This window comes from Hipposideros armiger, unplaced genomic scaffold, assembly GCF_001890085.2.
Source record: "Hipposideros armiger isolate ML-2016 unplaced genomic scaffold, ASM189008v1 scaffold_19, whole genome shotgun sequence".
NCBI lineage: Eukaryota > Metazoa > Chordata > Mammalia > Chiroptera > Hipposideridae > Hipposideros > Hipposideros armiger.
The window spans coordinates 7,624,742-7,647,456 of record NW_017731369.1 but is presented as its reverse complement, the minus strand read 5'-3'; the positions used below and the strand labels follow the sequence as shown (position 1 = coordinate 7,647,456).

Below are 22,715 nucleotides of genomic sequence, written 5' to 3'. Positions count from 1 at the left end.
CAGTATCTCTGGTAACTCAATTTCTCTGCCTCCGGTTTTCACATCTAGAGCGTGTTGGGAGAGAAATGACTCTCACGAGGTTGCTCCGGGATTAATTAAAACTTGTCAGTGCTCAGCGCCACTGGGGACCAGCCGTCTCACACACACACACACACACACACACACACACACACGTCCATTGTTCCCCACAGTCCTGCACATCCTTGTCAAGCTCAGCACCCGCACATCCACCAGGAGCGCGCATGAGAAAAGCAGGTCAGCCGACCTGGCCCTGGAGTGAGGTGAGTGGCGCACCTGTCGGGGAAACCTGAGGCTCTGGGCAGGTAGGAAAAGCAAGCTGGGCTGAGCTAGAGCATTCAGCCTGTCTGCAGGGATCCTGCGACGCAGCCTGGTCTTTAATCACACTGTTTGGAAACCAATTAAAAATGAGGTTTCTGGAGTCTCCCAGTATGTTCTGGTCTTGGTGGAATCCACTCAGAATTCACCAGGAGTGCAGGGAAATGGCTCCGCCCCCCACAGGTGCTGACAGGAAGTCTGGGTGTTGATTTGGTTTTCACAAGTGTGTGATTGGCAGCTAGATGAGTGATGGAGAGACACCTAGCCATGAAACCACTACTGCTTCTGTTGAATGATGCACGTTTCTGTGCTGTTTTTATGCATCTAACTACCTCATGGTAATTGCATGTATGTAACCTGCATTTGTAGGTACCATTTTTGTCATGCAGTTATTGGAATGTACAAAATAAGTCTCTATAATCTTTACAAAGAGTTGCAAACAGAATTATAAAACACATATCCCAGCATGGATGATTCTTAGAGCTGCAAGGAGCAGGCATCTTTATTTGGTTCACTTCAGGTCTGCAGCAACCACTCGATATTAAAAAAGAGGAACGGAAAGTAAGATGTACAAAAAGATGTAACACCCCTTTAAAAAGCAACATTATCAGAAATGTATTTCCTACGGATCCTCCCTCCCTCTCCCATGTACCCACTCCCCCAAAAAAGACCCCAACCTAAACCAAACTGTGAGAAGGAACGGGGAGTGAATGTATAACGGAAAAAAATAAAACTGAATTTAACTGGAACATGCTCTAATCTTTAGTTTATTTCTGGTTAAAAATATAGCAATCCAGTGCAGTGTAGTAAAGAAATCTGCTTGAAAGGTAGCAGAGAAACAGCTAAACATAAGCAAAGCAAGGCAGAGTCATAGACGGGCTGTACCCAGGACGACTGTGGGAACTCACTTTAAGGACCGTCCAGGCGTGAGCTCAGGGGGACCTGCATATGGACGTGCCCATGCCCCCATAGACACATCCATCCAAGCTGGCTGGGGCTGGCTCCATAGCTAGGACCACGAGGCACCCAAACATTCTGGAACCTTGTTCTTTTGTTTGGATGACAGAGCAACGCTGGTAGAGAAGGCAGAAACACCAGGAACCTGTTTTTGTCTGATTGAAACAAGTTACATTGTATATTTTGGGGGAGATGGATATGCAACGATTTCTCAGGGGTTTTCAAGCCACTGGGTTTCAACCACACTCCTGTCCTGGGACCAGATCAGTTCCGGAGAATGAATGAGGCATCTGGAAGGAATGTGCATATCTAGGGGGAAAGTCGCAGGCACAGGAAAAGATGTGAAACCCGTGGGCTTAGGGACAGTGAAAGAGGATGATGTCATGTAAGGGCCGTCATTGCCGCAGACGTCTGACAGGGACACAGGAGCCTGGTGACACCTCCTGCACAGTAAGTGCAGGAATGCCACCTGCTCAGAGCCCGAGGGTGTCCCACACTGCTCCCTGCCCTCCAGCACCAGCCCTGGGGCTTCTGCAGGCCCCTGGACATCTGCAGCACTGCTCCCCCGGGGTCTGGTAGGAGGGTGGCGAAATGAGGAGGGACAGCGGCAAAAATAAGGGCTTTGCTTTAAGACTGTGTGGGGAGCCGGCCTTGCAAGGAAAGCCGTGCGGCAGTGCCGAGAAGAGGGCAGGGCTGTGATCTGTTTGGTGAGGAAGAGAAGGCAGCTCTGCTTCCTTAAGTATGCGGCACAGATTTAAAATAGAAAGAGGCCTAGGCTGCTGCCAGCCAGAATGGAACACCCTTGTCCCCACGCCTCAAGCCCATCCTTGTCACCCACCATTCCAGAACAGAGAGGAAAAGCAGAGTTAACCGACTTCCGCATCACGCCTCACAGCAGCTGCTTCCCCTCTGGCCGGACACAGCTGGACACTCGGGGGGGCGGGGCTGGGGGCGGGGTGGTCTTCCTCAGGCTGCCTCCTTTTCCGTATCCCAGGAGGAGTGTGATGACAGTGATTTCATTTTTTTGCCGCTGATTTGCTGGGATCCCTTTTCTTTCCACATCAAGCTGGAGGGGTCGGCGTGCTGGCCGCCTTCTGCCATGCCACACAGCATAATGTTATACAAGCAGAGAATTTTGGCTAAAATCCAAAAAACATTACCCAGAAAAAAAGGCAAACTGTGAGTAATACCCAATCGTGTTGTTCTGTGAAAAGACTCGGAAGTAGCTGTGGGGCTGTCCGAGTTATGATCCTTCCCTTTTTGTTGTTTTGCTTTTAACGTCCCCCTTTTGTACACCAACTGTTGTTTTTGCTAACGTGACAATCGCATCAGATGAAAAAGTTAATAAACAAAATGGCGACTCCGATGTTTAGCAAGATCACCATGGCTACCAGGATGGGAGCCGAGCCCTGGAACAGAAGGAGAGAGAGAAGAGGTGAGCTTCTGACTGGTCTGGGGCATCCTCTTTCTGGCCGTGCCCCCTCGCCCCAGCCAAGCCAAACTAGGGTAGGAAGGCAACGGATCACTTAGGAGACGGTCGGAAACATCCAGTTCCTCGGCATGGAGCCCCTCAGAGGTCAGACTCCAGGAAGAGGTTGCCCACTTGATTCTAAGTCTGCAGTTCCTGCTCTTGGAACCCCTGTGGCTCTGCAAAGCCTGGCCCCTGCCCTCCCTCAGGTGCCCCAGGTCGCTCTTTAAGTGGACATCCCCACGCCCGAACTATTATTGCCTCCAGCTTTGTACAACTGGGACTTCAAACATCGTCCTTGAATTTCAGATGCAGCCCACCCAGAGTGGCCTCTAAATTTGGCAGTGAGAGAACCCTCTGACAGTCCTCTAAACACACCTTCCTAGGTAAAAACCTCCTTCCCGTAAGCTGCTCCAGGCCTGTGCCAACTGCCACCCGTGTGCAGCCTCAGCCTCCCTCTCAAGCAGGCTTTCCTGCACGCCTTTCCTGGGGTGTGAAGCACCCAACGCCCTTGGAGCCGAGGCCCCGGCCAGCCTGGGCACTCAGGCCACAGGCTGTCCATCCCTGGGCCTGCCGTCCTGTCCTTGAAGCCTCTCAGTGATGGGTATAGATAAGGGTGAGGGGCAGTGCCTGAGGCTTCTGCTGGAAGCCTCGCACCTGTACCCCCCGGAGCTTCTTTTTTTTTTTTTAAAGATTTTTTTTTTTTTTTGGGAAGTGGAACAGTGCTGGTGGATTGGGGGAAGGGGAACAGACAAGTTGCTGTTGTTTTTTTTGTTGTTCTTCAGTCTAGTTATGGAGGACGTTGCTTCACTAGCCCAAATTGGCACCATCATTGCGCTCTTCCCGGGTGAGGCAGATCAGTCGCCGGCTTCTGGACGGCCGCTCACGCTGGCTGCTGGCCGCTCACGCTGGCTGCTGGCTACACACGGTAGCCCATGGCAACCCACTACAGCAGGGGTTGCAGCCTACGCCATCGCCGGCGACTCATGGCAGCCCAGTTCCAAGTTGAGTTGTTGTTCAGCATCCTAGCTGTAGAGGGCAGTGTCACTGGCCCTCATATGTGGGATCTGAACCGGGGCCCTCTGGCGTCCCAAGCCAGCTCTTAACCAATGCGCCACTCGGCCAGCCCCCACGGAGCTTCATTTTAAAGCACCCCAAAACGCCAACATGGTTAAGGGGGCTAAATATAGAACACTTCCTGTACCTCTCACTCCTGCCCATCATTCAGTCTTTCCTGAAATAACCACACACACACAGGTGCACGTGGGTGCACATACGTGTGTACGCATGGGTGGGTACACACCACATATGCACATATACCACCTACCTACGTGTGCACATACACGTTTCTGCCGCCAGAATGTGGAAAATGCAGCTGTAAGTGCCAGCTGTTATTTAGGTCCCAACAGGAGCCCAAGGGGGCTGCTCTTAGGGGGATTTGGGCATGGGGAGGGCAGGAGCATTTTAGGAACCGGCCCACCAGCAAGAAAGACGCGCTCACAGTGTTTCAAGGGGCTGAGATGGCCTGGAGGGTCCAGCAGGCTGCCTTCCAACAGGAAGCTTCTCTTCCAAGGGGCACTGCACCCTGACATGCCCAGACAACACCCAGATGAGGGACGCAACTCCTCCTGGGGGTGGGCAGACACCGACCCTGCCCAGCAGAGTCACTAAGTCCCAGGGACGCAGTCTGGACACGTGAGGTGTAGGTGTCGGGCTCTGCACGCTCGTGAGAAGGCTCCCGGTGTGTGTTCCATCTTGAACAAGCAAGACTGCGGCATGTGGCGCCCACCAGCAGGTGAAGGAGCCCCTGTGGGCTGACGCCACTGGTCAGGATGGGACTTCGTGGGACCGCATAGGGGGTGTCACCCCTGTGGTATGAGTCTGAAGTGTGTTCCACTGGCCCTTCCCACTACCACTCAGCTGATGGAGCAGGGCATGCCTGCTTACAGGTGGAAGCCACCTGGTGAAAGGTCCCAGGAGGTCCCTTCCGGGTGCAAGAGCCCTCCCCAGCCCCACCCCCGCCCCAGACCGGCCCAGGGGCCTCTGTTCTTCCAGCCCGTCCACTGTGGGAGTAGTGCTTCTAGGCGAGTCTCAACACACCAGATACATATGGTCCTCACTCATGAGCAGCTTCAGCGCCCCCCATGGGGCCTGATCAACCTGGGTCACAGCTCCACCCTGAGCATCTGACCCTGTAGTCCTAGGGTGGGCTAGAGGCTGCATTCCAACCTCCCAGAGAATGTGGCGTCCCGGGCCCACGCGTGGAGAACCACGGCTCTGGTACGAAAGGGGGCCTTGTGGACGGCGCCACACACAACTCGGTCCAACTCAGGCATTAGAAAGCAGGCTTGTGGGAGCAGGACATACATGTTCTGCTGGATGGGGGGACCTAGTGCCTGGCCCATCAGTAAACAGTCTGATCTGGACAAAGGAAACCTGACCCAGGGTCCAGCCTGATGCCCCCCCACCCCCACCCCCACATGCTCCCTAGGTCTGGGCCTCTGTCTCACGGGATACGCCTTGAAGACAGTGATGGCGAGGGTTCCTTACCTGGAGACGCCCTCCAGCTCCGGGAGAATGGGGTCCCATGCTGCCCAGTTTCTTTTGGGGAGCTTCCAAACCACCCCAGTGCTTTCACTAGAAGGATCCAGCCTGGGAGTAACCCTCATGAGGATCTGTCTGAAGGAAGTTGGAGCCCCGCCCTGCACTGGCTTCCTGTGGGGGAGGGTCCCAGCCCTCTGGAAGCCAAGACCCTCAACCCCCCTGAGCTGGAGGACTCGGTCTCGGGGTGGGTGGGTCTGGGCTCTCGCCTCCCCCCAGGACCATCGGCGCCCGCTTACCGTGCTGGACTTGAGCTCGCCCCCGTTCTCCTCGTCGGATTCCAGTGGCACAGGCGAGGACCTCTGGGGCGGGGAGAAGGTCAGGTCCCAGCGTAGCAGCCGGGGCTCGGCCCTGTCGCCCAGCCGCAGGCTGTCCAGTCTCTGCACCGCGGGCTCTGTGCTCGCAGCTGGCCGGACATTCTCCTTGTTCTGGGACTTGGACCTCAGTCTCTGCGCCCCGAAGCCCCGGTCCTCGCCCAGGCCCCGGCAGGCGCCCCCCCTGCTGTAGCGTCTCTTCTGGGGGTGCGGCTCCTGCACATGGGAGTCCACCCTCAGCAGGGGCTTCATCTCCATCTCATAGTTGCTCAGCTTCTCCTCATCCAGCTCCAGCAGCTTGGCACCCCCCGAGCTGGGGTTGCCGGCCCGAGGGTGGGAAGTCCAGGAGAACGCGGGGGGCGACTCCGTCCGCCGCTCCCGGGGCTTGGGGTTGCCGGGCTGCTTGTGGCCTGAGCCCCGGGTGCGGAAGTCCTCCGCGGGCTGGCCGCTGCGGAGGGCGCCGCTGCGGACGCCCCTGGAGCCCCCGGCCTTCTCCTCGCCCCAGCTGTTGCGGCCGTAGTCCCCTCCCCGGCCTTCCAGGAGCATCTGGATGTCCCCGCTTCGCTCCTCGTCGACCGAGACCTGTCGGGAGAAGTGGGCGACTTTGTTCCTGGAAGCAGGGGCCGGTGGCGGGCTGGCCGAGGGGCTGGCAGGGAAGCTCTGCAGGGGGCTGTCGTCAGGGGTCAGGTCCGAGGGGGTGGTGCCTTTGCGGTACAGCTCGGGGCTCTCCTGCTGCAGCGGCGTCCCGATGGAGATCACTTCGATGTCGTCGCTGGAAACCTGGTGCTTCGGCCGCTGGTACTCCAGCCCTGTATTGAGCAGGGAGCACACAGGTTGGGTTACTGAGATGTTCTGCACCAAGGCCTGGTCTCACCTGAGGATGGCAGGAGACTGGCTGGGGCCCCGTGGTTCCCAGAGTCCTTCCATGGACCCCTATGCCCCCTGCCCCACAGGTGCTTTGAGGACGACCAGGTCACAACAGGCTGTCAAGGACAGCAGCTCTGGCCTCGGTCCCCAGCTGCAGGGCAGACCCAGAGCTCAGAGCAATGCAAAAACTTGGGCCCAGCCTGCTCTGTGGGGTCCCAGGCCCCCGCCCTCCACAGGGCCCTTCTGAGGTTGAAAGGAAGCATTTCATGCTAGGTGACCTTCTATAGGTTCTCATGGCCTGAGGAGGGAGGCCACACATCATGGTCACCAGCCCTGTCCACCCAGGACACCTTCACCTCAAGGTGGCCTAGGCCTTCTGGGTGTCCGGCCTGTCCTAAGAGAACAGGGGGGGTCTCCCCTCCCTGCTTCCATTCTGTAGTCTCTGAGCAGAAGGCCGTGGGGGGCATGGCACCCTGTTTGTGGCTAGACATTTCTCAGTCCAGCAGGGGCCTTGTCCCCCGTTTATGAGGAGACGTCCACGTGCTGCTGGTAGCAGGCACGGTAGCCTGAGGTGCCTACTCTTGCCTCGGGGGTTAAGACACAGCAGGGAGCAGGACGAGGCTCAAACACCCATCAACAGTCATCATGGCTGTTCCACAGAAGGGCGAAGGCCCCCAGAGGAAGCCCCACATGGTCCTCGGCAAGGGAATCTGAGACCCTTGAGTGCTGGGGAGACACATGGAGCACAGGGCAAGTGGTCAGCCCCCCTGCATTTGCACCCCATCTGTCACACGGGGGTGTGGCCCAGGTGACTCCAGGTCTCATTCAACTACTATGCCTCTGTGGCCCTGGAACAGGGACATAGGCTGGGCTGCAGCCCCCCAAATCCCCAAGAACAGGTAAACAGGCCAGTGGGGGTTCTGAGGACCTACCCTGAGAACTGCCCTCCCTGTGGGGAGCCCTGGTCCCATCATAGGGCCCCCCTGATCACTCCCCTGACCTGCCCTGGCTGTGATCCAGACTCCCTGGGGACCAGGCTCCTGTGCCTCACACCCTAAGGCCCCAGACAGGCCCGGACACAGCCCTGTGAGGTTCCGTGGCCTTCCGAGGAGACCATCTGTCCACTGACAGCCCTGGGGGTCAGCCCTGGCTGGCCTGTGGGCCCCACACCCTAGAGGGAGGCTGGTGTCCTCCTCCTCCTCGGCTCCAGCATCCTGATTGTCAGTACCCCCAGCTGGGAGATCGTTCTCTGCTAAAATTAGTTCCAGAGCACGTGACATTCCTGGAAGCATCCTTACGAAAATGCAGAGCAGAACATGGAGCATGTGTGGCAGAATTCCAACGCCTTCGTCCCCTGTCTGGAGTTCTCCTGCCTCCCAGAAGCCAGCCTGGCCTCCCTCGGCCGCCCCAAAGGCCAGGACCTGTACCAGTGAGGCCAGGAGCTGCAGGGCTCCAGGCGGGGAGCTCTGCGTGTGGTCTCAGGACAGACTGCACCATGGCAGAGTCCATCCTGAAACCTCGAGTGGCTTCCACGCCCCACTCCAAGTAGGGAGCACAGCCCTGAGGGAAGCGCTCTAACCTGTTCCCCAGGGCTTCCAGCTGCAGAAGTGTCTTCTGAGCAAGGCCAGAGGGAAGTGGGACAGGAGATGGGGGGGCAGAGAGGGGGAGCAGAGAGGGGGGGCTGGGCTGGCCTGCAAGGACCTCAGCCTGCAGGCTCATCATCTATACCCTCCTCCTCTAGCCTTTCCTGCCTCCCTCAGGCCCATTCCTGGAGGGAAGGAGGGTCACAGATCTGGCCTACCTGAAGTAGCTTCTAGCTCCTCCCAGTTCCCACCAAAGGACGCGGCGGGACCTCCCCTCACTGTCCCAGAGTCACACTGTCCAGCACACACAGCTGCCACAAGGCACATGTGGCCATCATCTACATTTAAATGCAGATTAGCTATGATCAAATGAAACTAAAGACAGGTCCTCAGCTGCATTAGCTGCAGTTCCCGCATGGCTCGTAGCTGCCTCGTTGGATAGAGCCGTTTCAGAACAGTAACATCGTCACAGAAAGTTCTAGCATAACACTGGGGGCAGGGCAGAGAGAGACAACCACTTGCACAAGCAGAGCACACAGACATCCACCTTCATGGAAAGCATGAGAGTGAAGCGTGGACACACATGCACGCAGGGACACAGCCATGGAGGCAGGGAGAGAGGCCGAAACCATGCGTGCCCTGATACGTGTCTGAGGGAGGCATGTGCCAAGGACCCACACTTGGACGCCCACTATCATGAAAGCTAACACGAAGCGAGATGGCTGCGGGCAGAACCCGCTGGAATGTGGCCGTGGGGAATACCCAGCTGCCCCACCCCACATCGCGCCCGGACTCACCGTTTTCCCTGTGCTGGAAGGAAGGTGAGAACTCTTTGGCAGTGATCCTGGCAATCCGCGCTTCCTCCTGGGCCTTCTGAGCCGCGGTGAGGGCTGCCTCGGCCTTGGCCCTGGAGTGGGAGGTCCTGGGCAGGAGAGAGAGGAAGGGCAGTGAAGGCACAGGAAGCAGAGAGGGACGTGTGGCCGCCAATCCCCACAGTGGGTTGGGCCAGGACAGGATGCCAGGAGCCCTGGGGTTTGTGCCCCTCAGACCTTCGATCTCTCATCTCCATTCAGCGAACGAACATCACTGGGCACCAGCCAGGTCAGAGTGCACGCCAGGCACAGGGAGCAGGGTCTGGGTCGAGGACGGAAGCTCCGCCTGTCAAGGGGAGCCTTTGTCCTGGGCAGAGCTCCAGGTCCTGTGGTAAGGAGTGTCCCTCCTTCCCTGGGTCGTGCCCACAGACCGGAGGCCAAGACCCATGGCTGACTTGTCTCTGAGCCTCCAGGGATGAGCAGGTGTTTAATCAATGTTGACCTGACCGGATGTGAACAGTTTGGGGGGCAGGTGTACCCCCCTGCACCCCTGCACCCTTGGAGTGAGCGACTGGCTGGTCGGGCTCTTGAGCAGGAAGGACCAGTCAGCTTTCAGGAGAAGGTCAAGGGCATAAGGAACAAAACACCTCCCCAGCACCACGCACGGCTCCAGACCCAGGGAGGGCATGGGCCAGCCATGCTGGAGGCCACATCAGAACCAGACCTGCCGCAGGAGGTAGCGCCGACCCGTCGCTGCCCAAGGAGCCTCCAGACACCTCCAGGTGCCTACCAGCCTCTGCCCAGGCCGCCCCATCAGCTATGAACTGGGTCTCACCCTTCCCGGTAAACAGCGCTGCCACCCCGAACTCTGCCCCGAGCTGGGGAAGGCTGTTCCTGGGAGGCGGGAGCTGGGATTGGCTCTGCCCTGCCCCACGCCAGGAGGTTCTTTCGCTTAGACCCTCCACACGCGTACAAGGCCAGGTTGGGCATCATCTCAGCCATCCTCTGGAACCTTCTGGAAGCTGCTATCATTATGTCCCTATGTGTGGAAGAGACAGACTCAGAGTTTAAGATGCTTCTCCAAGTCAGCATGGAATGTCTCCAGATGCTAAGAGAAAGCAAGTCTGTTTCCTACAGGCTCCAACCAGGGATGAGGGCCAACTCCCACCAGCATCTTAATGTGGGTGATGGTGTCACTGCAGAAAATAGGTGTGGCCTCCACGTAGGAGCCACAAGGCCCAGGGGGAGTCCACGTCTTCGTCTCATTTTCTCCCTCAGTCACACAGTCGATGACACCACCGACCCTGCATGGGGAGAGGCACTTGAAGTCCCCAAGCTCAGGCCGGACATGGAGGACACGATCAGAATGGGTTTGGTCTCATGTCCATAAACACTCTATACCCGTGCTCCAAGTGCCCAGACCTGGTGATGCCCCACAGGAGGGTGGACGCAGTGGCAGGGGCCACCAAATGAGCTTCATGCGGCCCTGAGATGTCCTAGTCGTCCAATGGTCCCAGGACTCTGATTCAGGACCCCGGGGTGTGGGCGTCCCCACTTGCTGCCCCATGCCTCTCCCCAGCTGAGGCACACGTGAGGCCCTCCTCTTGTAAAACTAGGCTGGCCTGGGTGCCCAGCAGGGCAAGGCTGCAAGACTCTGTCTCACATGCCTGGTATCCTGGCCTCAGGGGTATCCAACACCAGGGAAACCAAGGCACAATGACTGATCCCCCAAGACAAGGGGCAGCCTGCCCCTTGGAGGTCTTTCCTCAAAGCTCCTCTGAGCAGCCTGACCTCCCCACCCCCTCTAACACCCACGGTCCTCGCAGCCCACTGGTTTAACCTGGAGACCCGTCGCTCCTCGTCTTTTTTCAAAATCTGCTACACTAAGAACAACTTGACTAGAGGAAAATAAATGTATCTCTCTCTCACACACAGAGTAAATCATAGCATGAACATGTGTCCAGGAAATGAAGCGAGCTGCTGAGGATGCCTGCTCAGCAGTCTCCAGGGTTCCCGTTCATACTCATCTCCAGGTGCTCCTCCATCCTGCCACCCCATGTACCGCCTGGGAGCAGGCCCCAAAGATTGAAGAAAAACCTCTGTGCAAAATGTGGTGTTGAGAAAATTCTCCCCTGCACAGAGTTTTCTCTCCTAGAAATTGGGGAAAGATAGCTGTCACTCAAAATAGCTGCAATGCCGGGTCCCTTGGGAGCATAGGCTGAGAAGCACTGCCTTCTAGAAGATTCCTCAGGAATGCTGTGATGGTAATTACAACAGAAGAAGAGCAGGAACATCATGGGGACAAAGCCATGAATAAAGCACTAATTATTAATACTTAATTTGTACCAGTGATGAATCAATTGGTAAGTCATTACTGCATCTTTCTGCCCCTCCCCACCCCACAAGCTCCTGAGAGAGCTCTCCCTCTTGAAGTCAGTGTGTTCCAGCCTGGCTGTCCCTTAAGGCCACAGCTGTGAGTTTATGGAAAATCTGGACTTTCCCATTCTTGGTCCTAAGTTAGAGGCTGGTAGAGGCACACATATATCTCGAGAGCCATCAGTGTCATCACATGAAAAACAAGGGTGGAAGTCAGACCTCGTGAGGGCCAGTGTGAAGCCACAGTTGTCAAAGGCCACATCTCGGGGTGGGAGCATCAGTGACAGGCAGACAGGACAGGATGGCAGGGTAAACAGAGCAGAGGCGTCCCCGCCACTTCTGTCTGTCCTTTGCTGAGACCTGGTGAGCAGTGACAGCAGCACACGGGCCCTGAGTGACCTCCTTGGGGGGCTCTGAACTGGCGGCCTTTGGGTGGAGTGTGTGTGTCCCCTGAAATTGTACTCAATGCTGTATATGCTTTTCTCCCCGCGCCACCCCAAGCAGAGGGTCCATGGCTTTCAGCAGGTACCATGAGGGTCTGTGATGCCCCAAAGCTAAGACTTGTGGTCTGAACACAGCTGGTCCTGCTGGAGGAAGGCGGGTCAGTGCATCGTTCAATCACACCCGCTCGCCAGGGAGCCTGGTGCCCATGGAGAGGAGGAACGCATGAACATTGTCGTCTCAGCTCACCCCCAGTGGCTCTGAGCTCACCTCTGCCGAATTGTCGTGGCTTCTCTCCAGACCGTGCCATGGGTTGGTGTTTTGTGTTGTTTTGGGTAATAACTTTTATTGAGCTATAACTCACATACCATACAATCTCCCATTTAAATTGTACAATTCAGTGGTGTTTAGTGAATGCACAGCTGTGCAGCCATCATCACAATTTTAGGATATTTTCACCACCCCCAGAAGAACCCCGTTCCCTTTATCAGTCACTCCTCATTTCCTCCAACACCTCCCCCACCAGCCCTAGGCAACCACCCGGCTACCCTGTCTATAATAGATAAATAATAGTAAATTTGCCTATTCTGGACATACCATGCCCAACTAGTTTTTTTTTTTTTAAGGTTTTCTTTTCCTATTTTTTTAATTGAGATGTCATTCACTTAACATGAACCATTTTAAAAATGGTCAGTGGCATCTAGCACATTCACGATGTTGTGCAGCTACCACCTACCTCTATCTCGCTCTAGAACATTTTGGTCATCCCAAAAGAAGACCCGTACTATTAGCAGTCACTCCCTTTCCCCACATATACCCTCAGCCTCAGGGGGTTCTGAGCGACCATTCAGCGTTGACAAAAGCACCTCCCATTGTCATGGGGTCCAACCACATGTGGCTGCTACGTGGAATGCTACAGCCTTCCTCTAGCTGGCCGAGTGGCGGGGCCACAGCGTGTGCTGCCCCTAATCCCAGGGACCTGGGGTAATCAGCTGGTAAATGAGTGTCACAGCTGACAGACGAGTGTCCCCAAGGCCCTGTGTCTGACAGGGATCCCAGCAGGTGATGCCCCCCCTGAACCTCCTGTGTGCCTTTGTACAGCAAGTCTGGGATGGGCTTGGCCCTCGGGCTCACAGCGTGCTCACGTCCAGATGACAGAATGCTGGAAAATAAATATGTTTTAGGGGCTGTGACCCGAGTGATGGAGATAGTGAGCGGCCAGGCAGTCAGGCAAGAGGGTGCAGGAGCCTCCCAAACCTGGAGAGAGGCCCCGTGAATGAGGATGCTTCAAAAATGGGAGGTTTGGAAAGGCCGAGGATGGGGGACCAGGAGGGCCAGGCTCATTCGTGTCTATCTCACACTTGCCATTAAAGCATTTATCTTGTACTCCGTCACCTTCTTGTAAGGGTAGGCAGACAAATGAACCAATAATGGAATAATTTCATGTCATGAAGAAATGAGGGGAATGGACAGAGGAAGAAAGCTGGGGGTGAGAGTCATAGAGAGCATGTGTGCCTGAGGGCCCCGGGCCACCGAGAGGGCTTGAGCTCCCTGGAGGCCAAGGCGAGCAGGGAACAGCGTTGACGCAAATCAGGGCACACATCAGCCGAAACCAAAGCTGTGGCTCAAGAGAGGGACAGCCAGGCTCTCACTCGGCTCACAGGTTTCCTTGGGGGCTTGTAAAGACCCTCAATACAGGCTGCCGGGGACACACACAATGTGCTCAGTGAAAACAACTGAAACAGACCGTTTGACCCTGAAGACCAACATTGTGGGTCTGGAATGGGGTCAGCACAGTCCCATGGAGATTCTTTTTTTAGTGTTTTTTTTTTATTAGTTTCAGGTGTACAGAATAATATAATGATTAGACATTTACACCCCTCACAAAATGATAACCCCACCAAATCTACTACCCATTTGACACCATACATAGCTATTACAATACCAGTGACTATATTCCCTATGCTGTACTTTACATTCCATATTATTTTATATTCATTTCAGGTGTACAGCGAATTGGTTAGGCATTTATATAATCTATGAAGTGAAAAGCCCAATAAGTCCAGTACCCATCTGACACCCTACATAGTCTTTACAACATTATTGATTATATTCCCTATATTGTATTTTACATCCCTGTAAGTATTTTGTAACTACCAATTTGAACTTCCTAATCCTGTCACCTTTCTCACCCACCCCCCAACCCCCTCCTCTCTAGCAACCATCAAAATGTTCCCTGTATCTATGAGTCTATTTCTGTTTAGTCTGCTCATGTTTATTCTGTTCTTTAGATTCCACATATGAATGAGATCACATGGTATTTGCCTTTCTCAGTCTGACTTATTTTATTTAGCATAATACCCTCTAGGTCCACCCATGTTGTTGCAAATGGTAAGATTTCATTCTTTTTTTATGGCAGAATAATACTGCATTGTATAAATGTACCACAGTTTCTTTATCCAATCGTCTATTGATGGGCATTTCTGTTGTTTCTTATCTTGGCTATTGTGAACAGCACTGCAGTAAACATAGGGATGCATATATCTTTTCGAATTAGTGTTTTGAATTTCTTTGGATAAATACCTACAAGTGGAATTGCTGGGCCATAAGGTAGTTCTATTTTTAATTTTTTGAGGAACCTCCATACTATTTTAAATAGTGGCTGCACCAATTTGCAGTCCCACCAACAGTGTATGAGGGTTCCTTTTTCTTCACATCCTTGTCAGCACTTGTTTGTTGATTTACTGATCGTAGCCATTCTGACGGGTCTGAGGTGTTATATCTTTGTGGTTTTTATTTGCATTTCTCTGATGATTAGTGACATTGAGCATCTTTTCATGTGTCTATTGGCCATCTGTATGTCCTCTTTGCAGAAATGTCTATTCAGGTCCTCTGCCCATTTTTTAACTGGAATGTTTGTTTTTCGGTGTTGAGTTGTATGAGTTTTTAATAAATTTTGGATATTAACCCTTTATCAGATGTATCATTGACAATTATCTTCTCCCATTCAGTGGGCTGTCTTTTTGCTTTGTTGATAGTTTCCTTTGCTGTGAAAAAACTTTTTAATTTGTTAATTTTTCCTTTTGTTTCCCTTGCCCAAGGAGATACATATCTCAATATGTATATCAATAAAAATATTACTAAGGGTAATGTCTGAGAATTTACTCCCTATGTTTTCTTCTAGGAGTTTTATGCTTTCAGATCTTACATTTAAGTCTTTAATCCATTTTGAGTTTATTCTTGTACGTGGTGTAAGAAGGTGGTCCAGTTTCATTTTTTGCATGTATCTGTCCAGTTTTCCCAACACCATTCATTGAAGAGACTGTCTTTACCCCACTGCATATTTTTGCCTCCTTGTCATAGATTAATTGACCATATAGGTGTGGGCTCTCTATTCTGTTCCATTGGTCTATGTGTCTGTTTTCATACCAACATCATGATGTTTTGATTACTATAGCCTTGTACTATGGCTTGATATCAGGTAGTGTGATACCTCCAGCTTTGTTCTTTCTCAGTATTGCCATGGCTATTTGGGATCTTTTATGATTCCATATATATTTTAGGATTGTTTGGAGATTCTTTCCTGAAGTCAAGCTCGGATGGTTTGGGGCAGGCATCTGCCCTGAGAAGTTCATGAGACAACATTCTCTGCTGCCCGCTAACGGCAGGTCTCCATGTTCCCAACAGTTACTGTTGCCGATCTTGACAGATGTGAGTGAATATGAAGCTTAGGCGGCTCTGGACCAAGAGATGGAACCGACCTCTCACCCCCACGGAGAGGGGCCAGCAGGAACATGGACCGATTGAGGAGGGGAAAGGCGGGGGCGCCAGCTCAGGGCAGAGGGAGTGGCTGCCTGGTTGCAGGGGAAATGGGGAGCTATGGATGTTTGTTGAGGAGGCGTGGTTAGTCTTTGGAGTGACAGTGTGCACCCAAGTCCACGGCCAAGCACAACACGCTGGATTGGACAAGGCTGCTCACAGGATGAAGTTACAGGGAAACATTCAAGTGAGTAAGACTTTTTTTTAAGGTACTAAGTTAGATGGTTCCTCATTTAGAAGAATAACATGAACTTTTATGATACAAATGCCCACCTCGCAGAGCTCAGCTTAAATCCTCCAAAAGTCAGGCTAATAGGGCGGCATCTCAAAGCATTTGTGCACACATGCATCCCAGTGGTATGCAAATACACATGTGCCCTCCCGTCGCCACTGGACACGTGTGACTTGGTGACGGCAACCTCTTCTGGGGGGCGAGTGTCTGGAAGACTGAGCGAGGCTGACGCTTTCGCCATGCATATGTCTGTTTTGTCCTGAACCCTTGGAAATAAAAAACACCCCCACCAGCCTGGCTTACTCTGAGCAAGGCAGGTCTGCTTCGGGGAGGACCCACCACACATGGCATCTTTGGGGCAGCCTTGGGCCCCACTGGATGGCAAGAGATGGGTCACCACCTTCAGGCTGCCACATGGACACCTGACCTTGAGCCTGGAGACTCTGCTGCCCCTCCTACAAACCAGCGTGGCGGGGTGTAGCCAAGTTGTTGCACTTCTCAGGTCCGGTGCATCTGTCATCACAGTGCCCACCGACCCTCAGTGGGTGTCTGTTGTGAATGTGCCCCGACACTGCGCTTCTGGACAGGAGGGCACGTTGCCCTCACCTGCTCGGAGCGCCTCCCAACACACACACAGCACAAGTGAGCGAATGGGAAACACCCATGAAAGGGCCACTACTGGTTCCCACAGCTTCGCTTCATAAAAACACCACAAACATTAATTCACCAACATCATACGTGTATTTACATATATATGCTCACACATATATAAAAAGAATGTGCTGTGCCAACCCTAAAATAAAATCAAGACGAGTACATTTAATAGAGAAGAAAACCTCCCAATGCATCGCGAAGGTTAATGTTAAATGAGGCTTTCAGGGTTTGGCCAGCAGCCAAGCTCTGGGTAATGGATGGGTAATTGCCCCGGGGGTGGGGGGTAAGGGGGGGCACGACCCCTCTGGCTGACACCTGCAAAGTTGGGGGGGATGTTGGGTTGCAGACAGTGGGAGAGGCATCTGAGCTCCAGGGGGCCTCCTCACTCACTGTCCCCTCCGCCAGCTGCATCTCAAGCACATTCTTCGCACTGTCCCCACCTGTTCATCAGGCCCTGCACCGCACTCCCATGACCAGCTCAGGACCCAAAGAAGCAGCTGTGAAAACCACACCAGGGTTCCTGAGCTGCTGCTGACCAGCAGGCGGGGCCAGGCTCCTCCAATGTGGGAGGCCACTCCTTGTAGGCAGCTCAGGGGATAGGTACACAGCTTTGGAGGCTACCTAAGTCAAGGCCACAGATGCATGAGACAGAGGGGCAGGCGGGGCTTGGGGTGACCTGCCCATGTCCCCACCAGGTCCACCCTTAGCCCCTGTACTGAATGATGTCCCCCGCACTCAAACTTGGTCCTTCTGGAACCTGGGAATGTGACCTTATTTGGAAGTAGTCTTTGTGAGGCATACTAAGACCTCCTAAGGCCTGGCTGCCCCCCAGTGTCTGACTCAACAGGTCTGGGGTGGGGCCTGGGAACGCGTTCCTCCAACTCCCAGGTGGTGCTGCCGGTGGTCCAGGGCTGTCAGTCTGAAAACTGCTGCATACAAGTGGGAGACTCTAGATTCTGGGCTCCAACCACAGGCTGCTCCCCTCACTACCTGCCACGTGCTGTTCTGCTGCATCCATCCACCCATCTTCTGGGGATGACCCCACCCTCCAACCCCACTGCACTTGGACTGGACACGATGACTGAGGGCACACCTGCTCCCAGCGCCACCCCAGATCCCCAGCTCTTTGTCTGCAGAGAAGTGAGAGCATATAATCTGCTGGTGGGTCTCCTGCCTCGCCACCCCCTACTCCTCCCCAGTTCAGAGCTTGATTTACTTCATGTGTGCTCTTCCTAGCTTCCCCCCAACCAGAGTCCACTCCCCAAGGGTGGGTCTGCTCCAAATGAAGGTCTGCAATGCTCTTGGGTCCCCACAGGACGCAGCCCCTGGGGACCCAGCTGTCAGCCATGCTGGTGACCAAGGGACTAACACGAGCCTGGGGATTCTCCAAGGAGACCCCCCTTCCTGCCCACTCATGCCTGTATTCAGCACTTACTGTGTGTGCTACGGCCCCAGAGCCACAGCAAGTGGCGGGGCAGACAAGGAAGCCTCGTAGAGAAGATGGGGTGCAGCATAGGGCGGCTTGTGCTGGGCACCGTCCTGGGGGGGGGCTCACCCCTCACCAGCCCTCAACTCATTCCCTCCCAGCAGACGCCCTCGCCTGGGGTCAGGGGTCTCCCAAACACTGCCACGTGATACCTGGCATTGTTTTTTCTTTTTTCTTTCAGTGGCATTGTCTTTTGAAGTGCTTATCTTCACATCCATGACAACCCTAATGCAGGCAGGCACGGGGAGTATCATCCTCTCTAACAAATGAGGAAACTGAGGCATGGCTATCCCATTGGTGGTTTGGCCTAGTTGATGATCCAAGTACTTGTCCAGCTCTGAAAAGTGCCAGGAGTCTATGACAAAGCGACTGACCTGGAAGGTGAGTGACTCTGGGTGTCATCCTCCCCAGGCATCTGCTTTGGGCAGGACTCTGTACTGGGGTGAACAGTGTCTCCCCAGAAATTCACATCCACCCAGAAATTGAATGTGGCCTTATCTAGAAATGGGCTTGGCACAGGTGTAGTTAGTTCAGATGAGCTCAAACTGAATGAGGTCGGGCCCTAAATGCAGTGACAGGTGGTCTCTATGAGAAGAGGGCAGGCACATGAGACACACACAGGGAGGCGGCCAGGGAAGACGGAGGCAGCCATAGCCAAGCAACACATATAGGAAAAGAACAGGCATGGAGCCCCCAGGAGCTGGAGGAGGCAGGAAGGATCCTCCCCTAGAGTCTGGAGGGAGCACCGCCCTGCTGACACCTTGACTTCAGACTTCTGGCCTCCAGAACTGGGAGAGGATTAATTTCGGTTGTTTTAAGCCCCCAGCTTGTGGTCATTTGCTACAGCAGCCCAGGGGACACTACCTCAGGCAGGGGGGGGGGCTGGGGCTCCTAGGAAGATGCAGGCGTAGACACACCTGGGCCCACCTGGGGAGGTTCCCTCTGCCAGGAAAGCAGTAGCCCGTTTTGCAAAGCTCCCAGAGGGTCACAGGAGGGATGCGGCCAGAAGCAGGGCTGAGACAGACATACACGTTTCTCGGGCCCCGTGAATGGTCATCTTTCAGAAGTGAAGATGTGCTTTGGGCACATTTAGGGGGAAAGGAGCCACACAGACGTCAGGTCAGGTGTTACGAGGTCACATCTCACGCCGTCCCTCTGCCCCGCAAAGTCCCAGGTGGCCGGTGGGGATTCAGGCCTTAGTGCTGAGGGGGACTCAATAAGGTCCCGAGGAAGGAGGGACGACGGATGAGGCCTGGTCTGCCGGACAACCAAGGGTCCTGCCCAGGGTCACCCCAGCCTCTTCCCCTCCTGCACAGTGACCAGGCTCCACGTGCATGACTCAGCCCCACAGCCTGTGCACAGAGACAACACTGGCCCCTCCCCACCCAGAGCCTATACCCTCTTCCTTCCCAGCAGCCCTTGAGGCGAACCCTGTGATGCCCCAGAGGTGACCCCGGACAGGTCACGCTGGAGATGTCCTCTGGATCTCATAACTGCCATTTCCTCCGTTTTTTTTTTTTTTTTTTTTAATATATAACAGTTTTGTTGAGATTTACTCACAGAACACACAATTCACCCATTTACAATTTGGGGCTTTTAGCACATTCACAGAGTTGCGCAACCATCACCACTGTCTAATTCCAAACCATTTCCATCTCCCTTAAAGGAAACTCTGTACCCACCCACTAGCAGTCACGCCCCTCCCTGCTCCCCCAACCCTGGCAGCCACCAGCCTGCTTCCTGTCTGTAAGGATTTGCCTGTTTTGGACAATCAGACATGCAGCCTTTGGTGTCCGGCTTCTCTCACTGAGTGTCATGTTTCTGGGGTTCATCGGTGCTGCCGCGTGTGTCAGTGCTTTCGAGGGCTGAATAACATCCCACCTTGTCACTCCCCCGCGTGGATGCGGCCCATGTTGTTCATCCAGTCATCCGTTGGTGGACACTGGGTTGCTCCCACATTCTGGGGATTGTGAATTGGTGCTGCTGTGAACATGGGTGTTCACAGGTCTCCGTGTGAGTGTGTTTTTGCTCCCTTTCAACTCCTTCCTTCCCTTTTCTGACTCCTTCTCCTCTCCTCCCTTCCTCCTGCTACCTGAAGCTCCCTGCTTTGGTTCCCCCACTTGGCCCCACGCGCCACATGGGTCTCTAAGCTGAGGGGTAGTGGCTTGGGTCCAGCTGTCTCCAGCTTTGGGTGTCAGAGGTGTCAGCTTGCTGCAGCCTACACGCTCCATTATGAGTTGAACGGTCCCTGAGCCTTCTACATTCGGATCTGGATACCTAACGGCTGGCTGGGGCTGATGGGTTAGGATTTCTTCTGCGGAGCCGGTTTCATCGTTATTACCACGGGGCAAGACAGCTGGTTGGCAGAGCACCCAGCGGAAACAAAACATATACATCCAGGTAAGGCCCTTTCAGATTCACACGAGATTGGGGTGTCGGGGAGGGAGTGTGGGACTAGAGCCCTGTGGGTGGGATCCATGCCTGAGTCCACATCCTCTGCCAAGTTCCAATTCCAGGTGTTGGCAGGACCACTCTCCCTCCAGAGGCTCTGGGGAGGGTCCTTCCTGCCTCTTCCAGCTCCTGGGGGCTGCAGGCATCTCTGGGCTTGTGGCTACATTACTCTAAGACTCTGCCTTTAAGCCGCCTCTCCCCTGTGTGTCTGTGGGGGGGATGCCAGACTTGCTGCTGCCTGGCTGGGGGAGCTGGAGAAGGAGGCAGGGCCAGTGCCTGCCTCTGACACAGAACACTCTTCTGTCCTAACCGTCGGTGTGCAAGGCCGTCTCCTACTTGCGGGAGGGCAGCTCCAGGCCTGTTTCTGCCCCCTCCACCCCACATAGGACATCTTTAGAGCAGAAGAGACAGCTAGTTTCCTTGCAGGAAACCTGATTGCTCAGAGGCAGAATTGAGGGAGACGCAAGTGCGGGAATTCTAATTTCACATTATTTCACACTTGGCGCAAACCCCTTCCTTTTGCAAGCAGCGCGCTGTGCCATTCACCCGTTGTCTGCATTATTAAGTACGTGCTAAGGAGCTGCCTTCCAGCCGAAGAGTGATGTGTCTCAATAAACGATCGATACGTGGAAATGCGATAAGGCCTTTTATGTAAGTAAATGAGGGCGCACTGCTCACTTTACAGAAAGTCACATCCCACTCGGCTTCCCATTGACAAGGCTAAGAGCCAGCCAGCCAGCCTGGGCAGGAACAACAGCCGACACTTCCGGACCCCACCCCTCCCCACCCCCACCAGGCTCAATGCTCAGCCGCCCCAGGTCTGACGGAGACTTGCCCAGGGTCCCTGGGAAGTGGTGGCAGTCTAGGGCAAATTGGGCAGGTCGGGGACAGTCTAGATTTCTGTGTTTTAAGAAAGGATGTGCCAACATTAAATAGAAGCAGTGGTCCCGGTGCCTCCCTATGGCCCCTGCCAACCAGCTTGCTAGGTTCCTCGATTCAGGATCCCGCCCCATCCCACCGCTACCACATCTGCCTCTCTCTGTACACACCGTCTTGGCCATGGAGGAGAAAATGGGCAGGAAATGAGCAGACTGTGCAATCAGGCTTTTCGCTAGGAGAGGTGCACAGGGGGACGCAGCCGAGAGGGGGGCGCTGACGCTGCAGGACAGGAGCACCAGTGGGCATCAAATCCCCACACGACATTTCACAGGAGAGAAAACGGAGGCCTGTGGGAATGAAAGGACACACCCAGCACCACAGCCAGGGTAAGCGGAGTTGGGGTCTCAGACCCAGGGCTTCTCGGCCCCTTGTGGTGAAGCGGGCTTTGGCAGCCGCCAAGGGGCTTTTCTTCCTATTTTAAAAATGTGTTTTTTGTGAGGGGTGTAAACGTATAACTATTACATTGTTTTGTACACTTGAAACTAATGAATGAATGAATGATACTCTAAGCAGTTGTCTCTGGAGAGAAGAAATTGAGGACTGAAGGTTTATATGAGGATTTGTGTTTCACTAATGAATATGTCTTATAAAATGACATGACTTTTTATTTGTTTGTATAACTTTGAACAATAATAAAACTTCAATTTTAAAAATTACTCCAAATTACGATTTAAAAAAATTGCCCTGAAAGCAAATTGGAAAAAAAAAAAAAGTGTTTTGTTTGTTTGTTTCTTTTCCTTTCTCACTTCTGGAAAGATCTTTAAGCATTACAAAGGATATATGTGTGTGTTATGGGTTGAATTGTGTCCCCAAAATAGACATGTTGGAGTCCCAACACCTTGTACCTGTGAATGTGATCTTATTTGGAAGTAGGGTCTTTACAGAGATAATCTAGTTAAAATGTGGTCCTTAGGGTGGGCCCTGATCCACTAACAAGAAGAGGGATTAGGACACAGACACACACAGAAGGGAGGACACAGGGAGAAGGCGGCCAGCTATAAGTCAAGGAGAGAGGCCTCAGGCAGAACCAGAGCCCTGCCGGCAGCTGGACCTCGGACCTGCAGCCTCCAGAACCGGGAGACAGAAACCGCTGCTGTTTCCGCCGCCGGGTCTGTGGTGGTGTTTCAGCAGCCTGAGCAGACTAACACAGTAGGAGCACTCCTTTGACTCACAGCATCCCTTCCTCGCTGGCCATTGCTAATCCTAAAGTCACATTTGGGCCTTCGGTTTGAGCCAGGCCCACTGACCTGGTGGTTCAGGGATGCTGGGACTAAACCAAATTCCAAGGCAAAGGAAGAAAACCTCTCGCTCTGCCACCAAAACAACCCTGGCCTCCCGACCACTGTATTGAAGACAGGGAGACTGCCCAGCCCAGAGCA

General features: G+C 54.0%; 1 protein-coding gene across 2 annotated transcripts in view; it reads right to left on the bottom strand.

Annotated features, from left to right (window-relative positions):
- Window positions 1-805: 805 nt before the first annotated feature.
- The window catches only part of JPH3 (junctophilin 3), a 93,481-nt gene continuing 71,571 nt past the window's right edge, over window positions 806-22,715 (bottom strand). Inside the window, exons 3-6 of one of the 2 annotated variants that reach the window (XR_002123073.1) lie at window positions 8,924-9,048; window positions 5,602-6,485; window positions 2,484-2,702; window positions 806-2,387 (exon numbers count right to left, since the gene is read on the bottom strand). Coding sequence is in view for 1 of the 2 variants with exons in the window: in XM_019635091.1 (XP_019490636.1) it covers window positions 2,622-2,702; window positions 5,602-6,485; window positions 8,924-9,048 (1,090 nt within the window). In the remaining variant the exon portion in view is untranslated. Of the gene's footprint in view, window positions 2,703-5,601; window positions 6,486-8,923; window positions 9,049-22,715 lie in introns of both variants that reach the window. The other variant, XM_019635091.1, reaches the window with a different exon arrangement.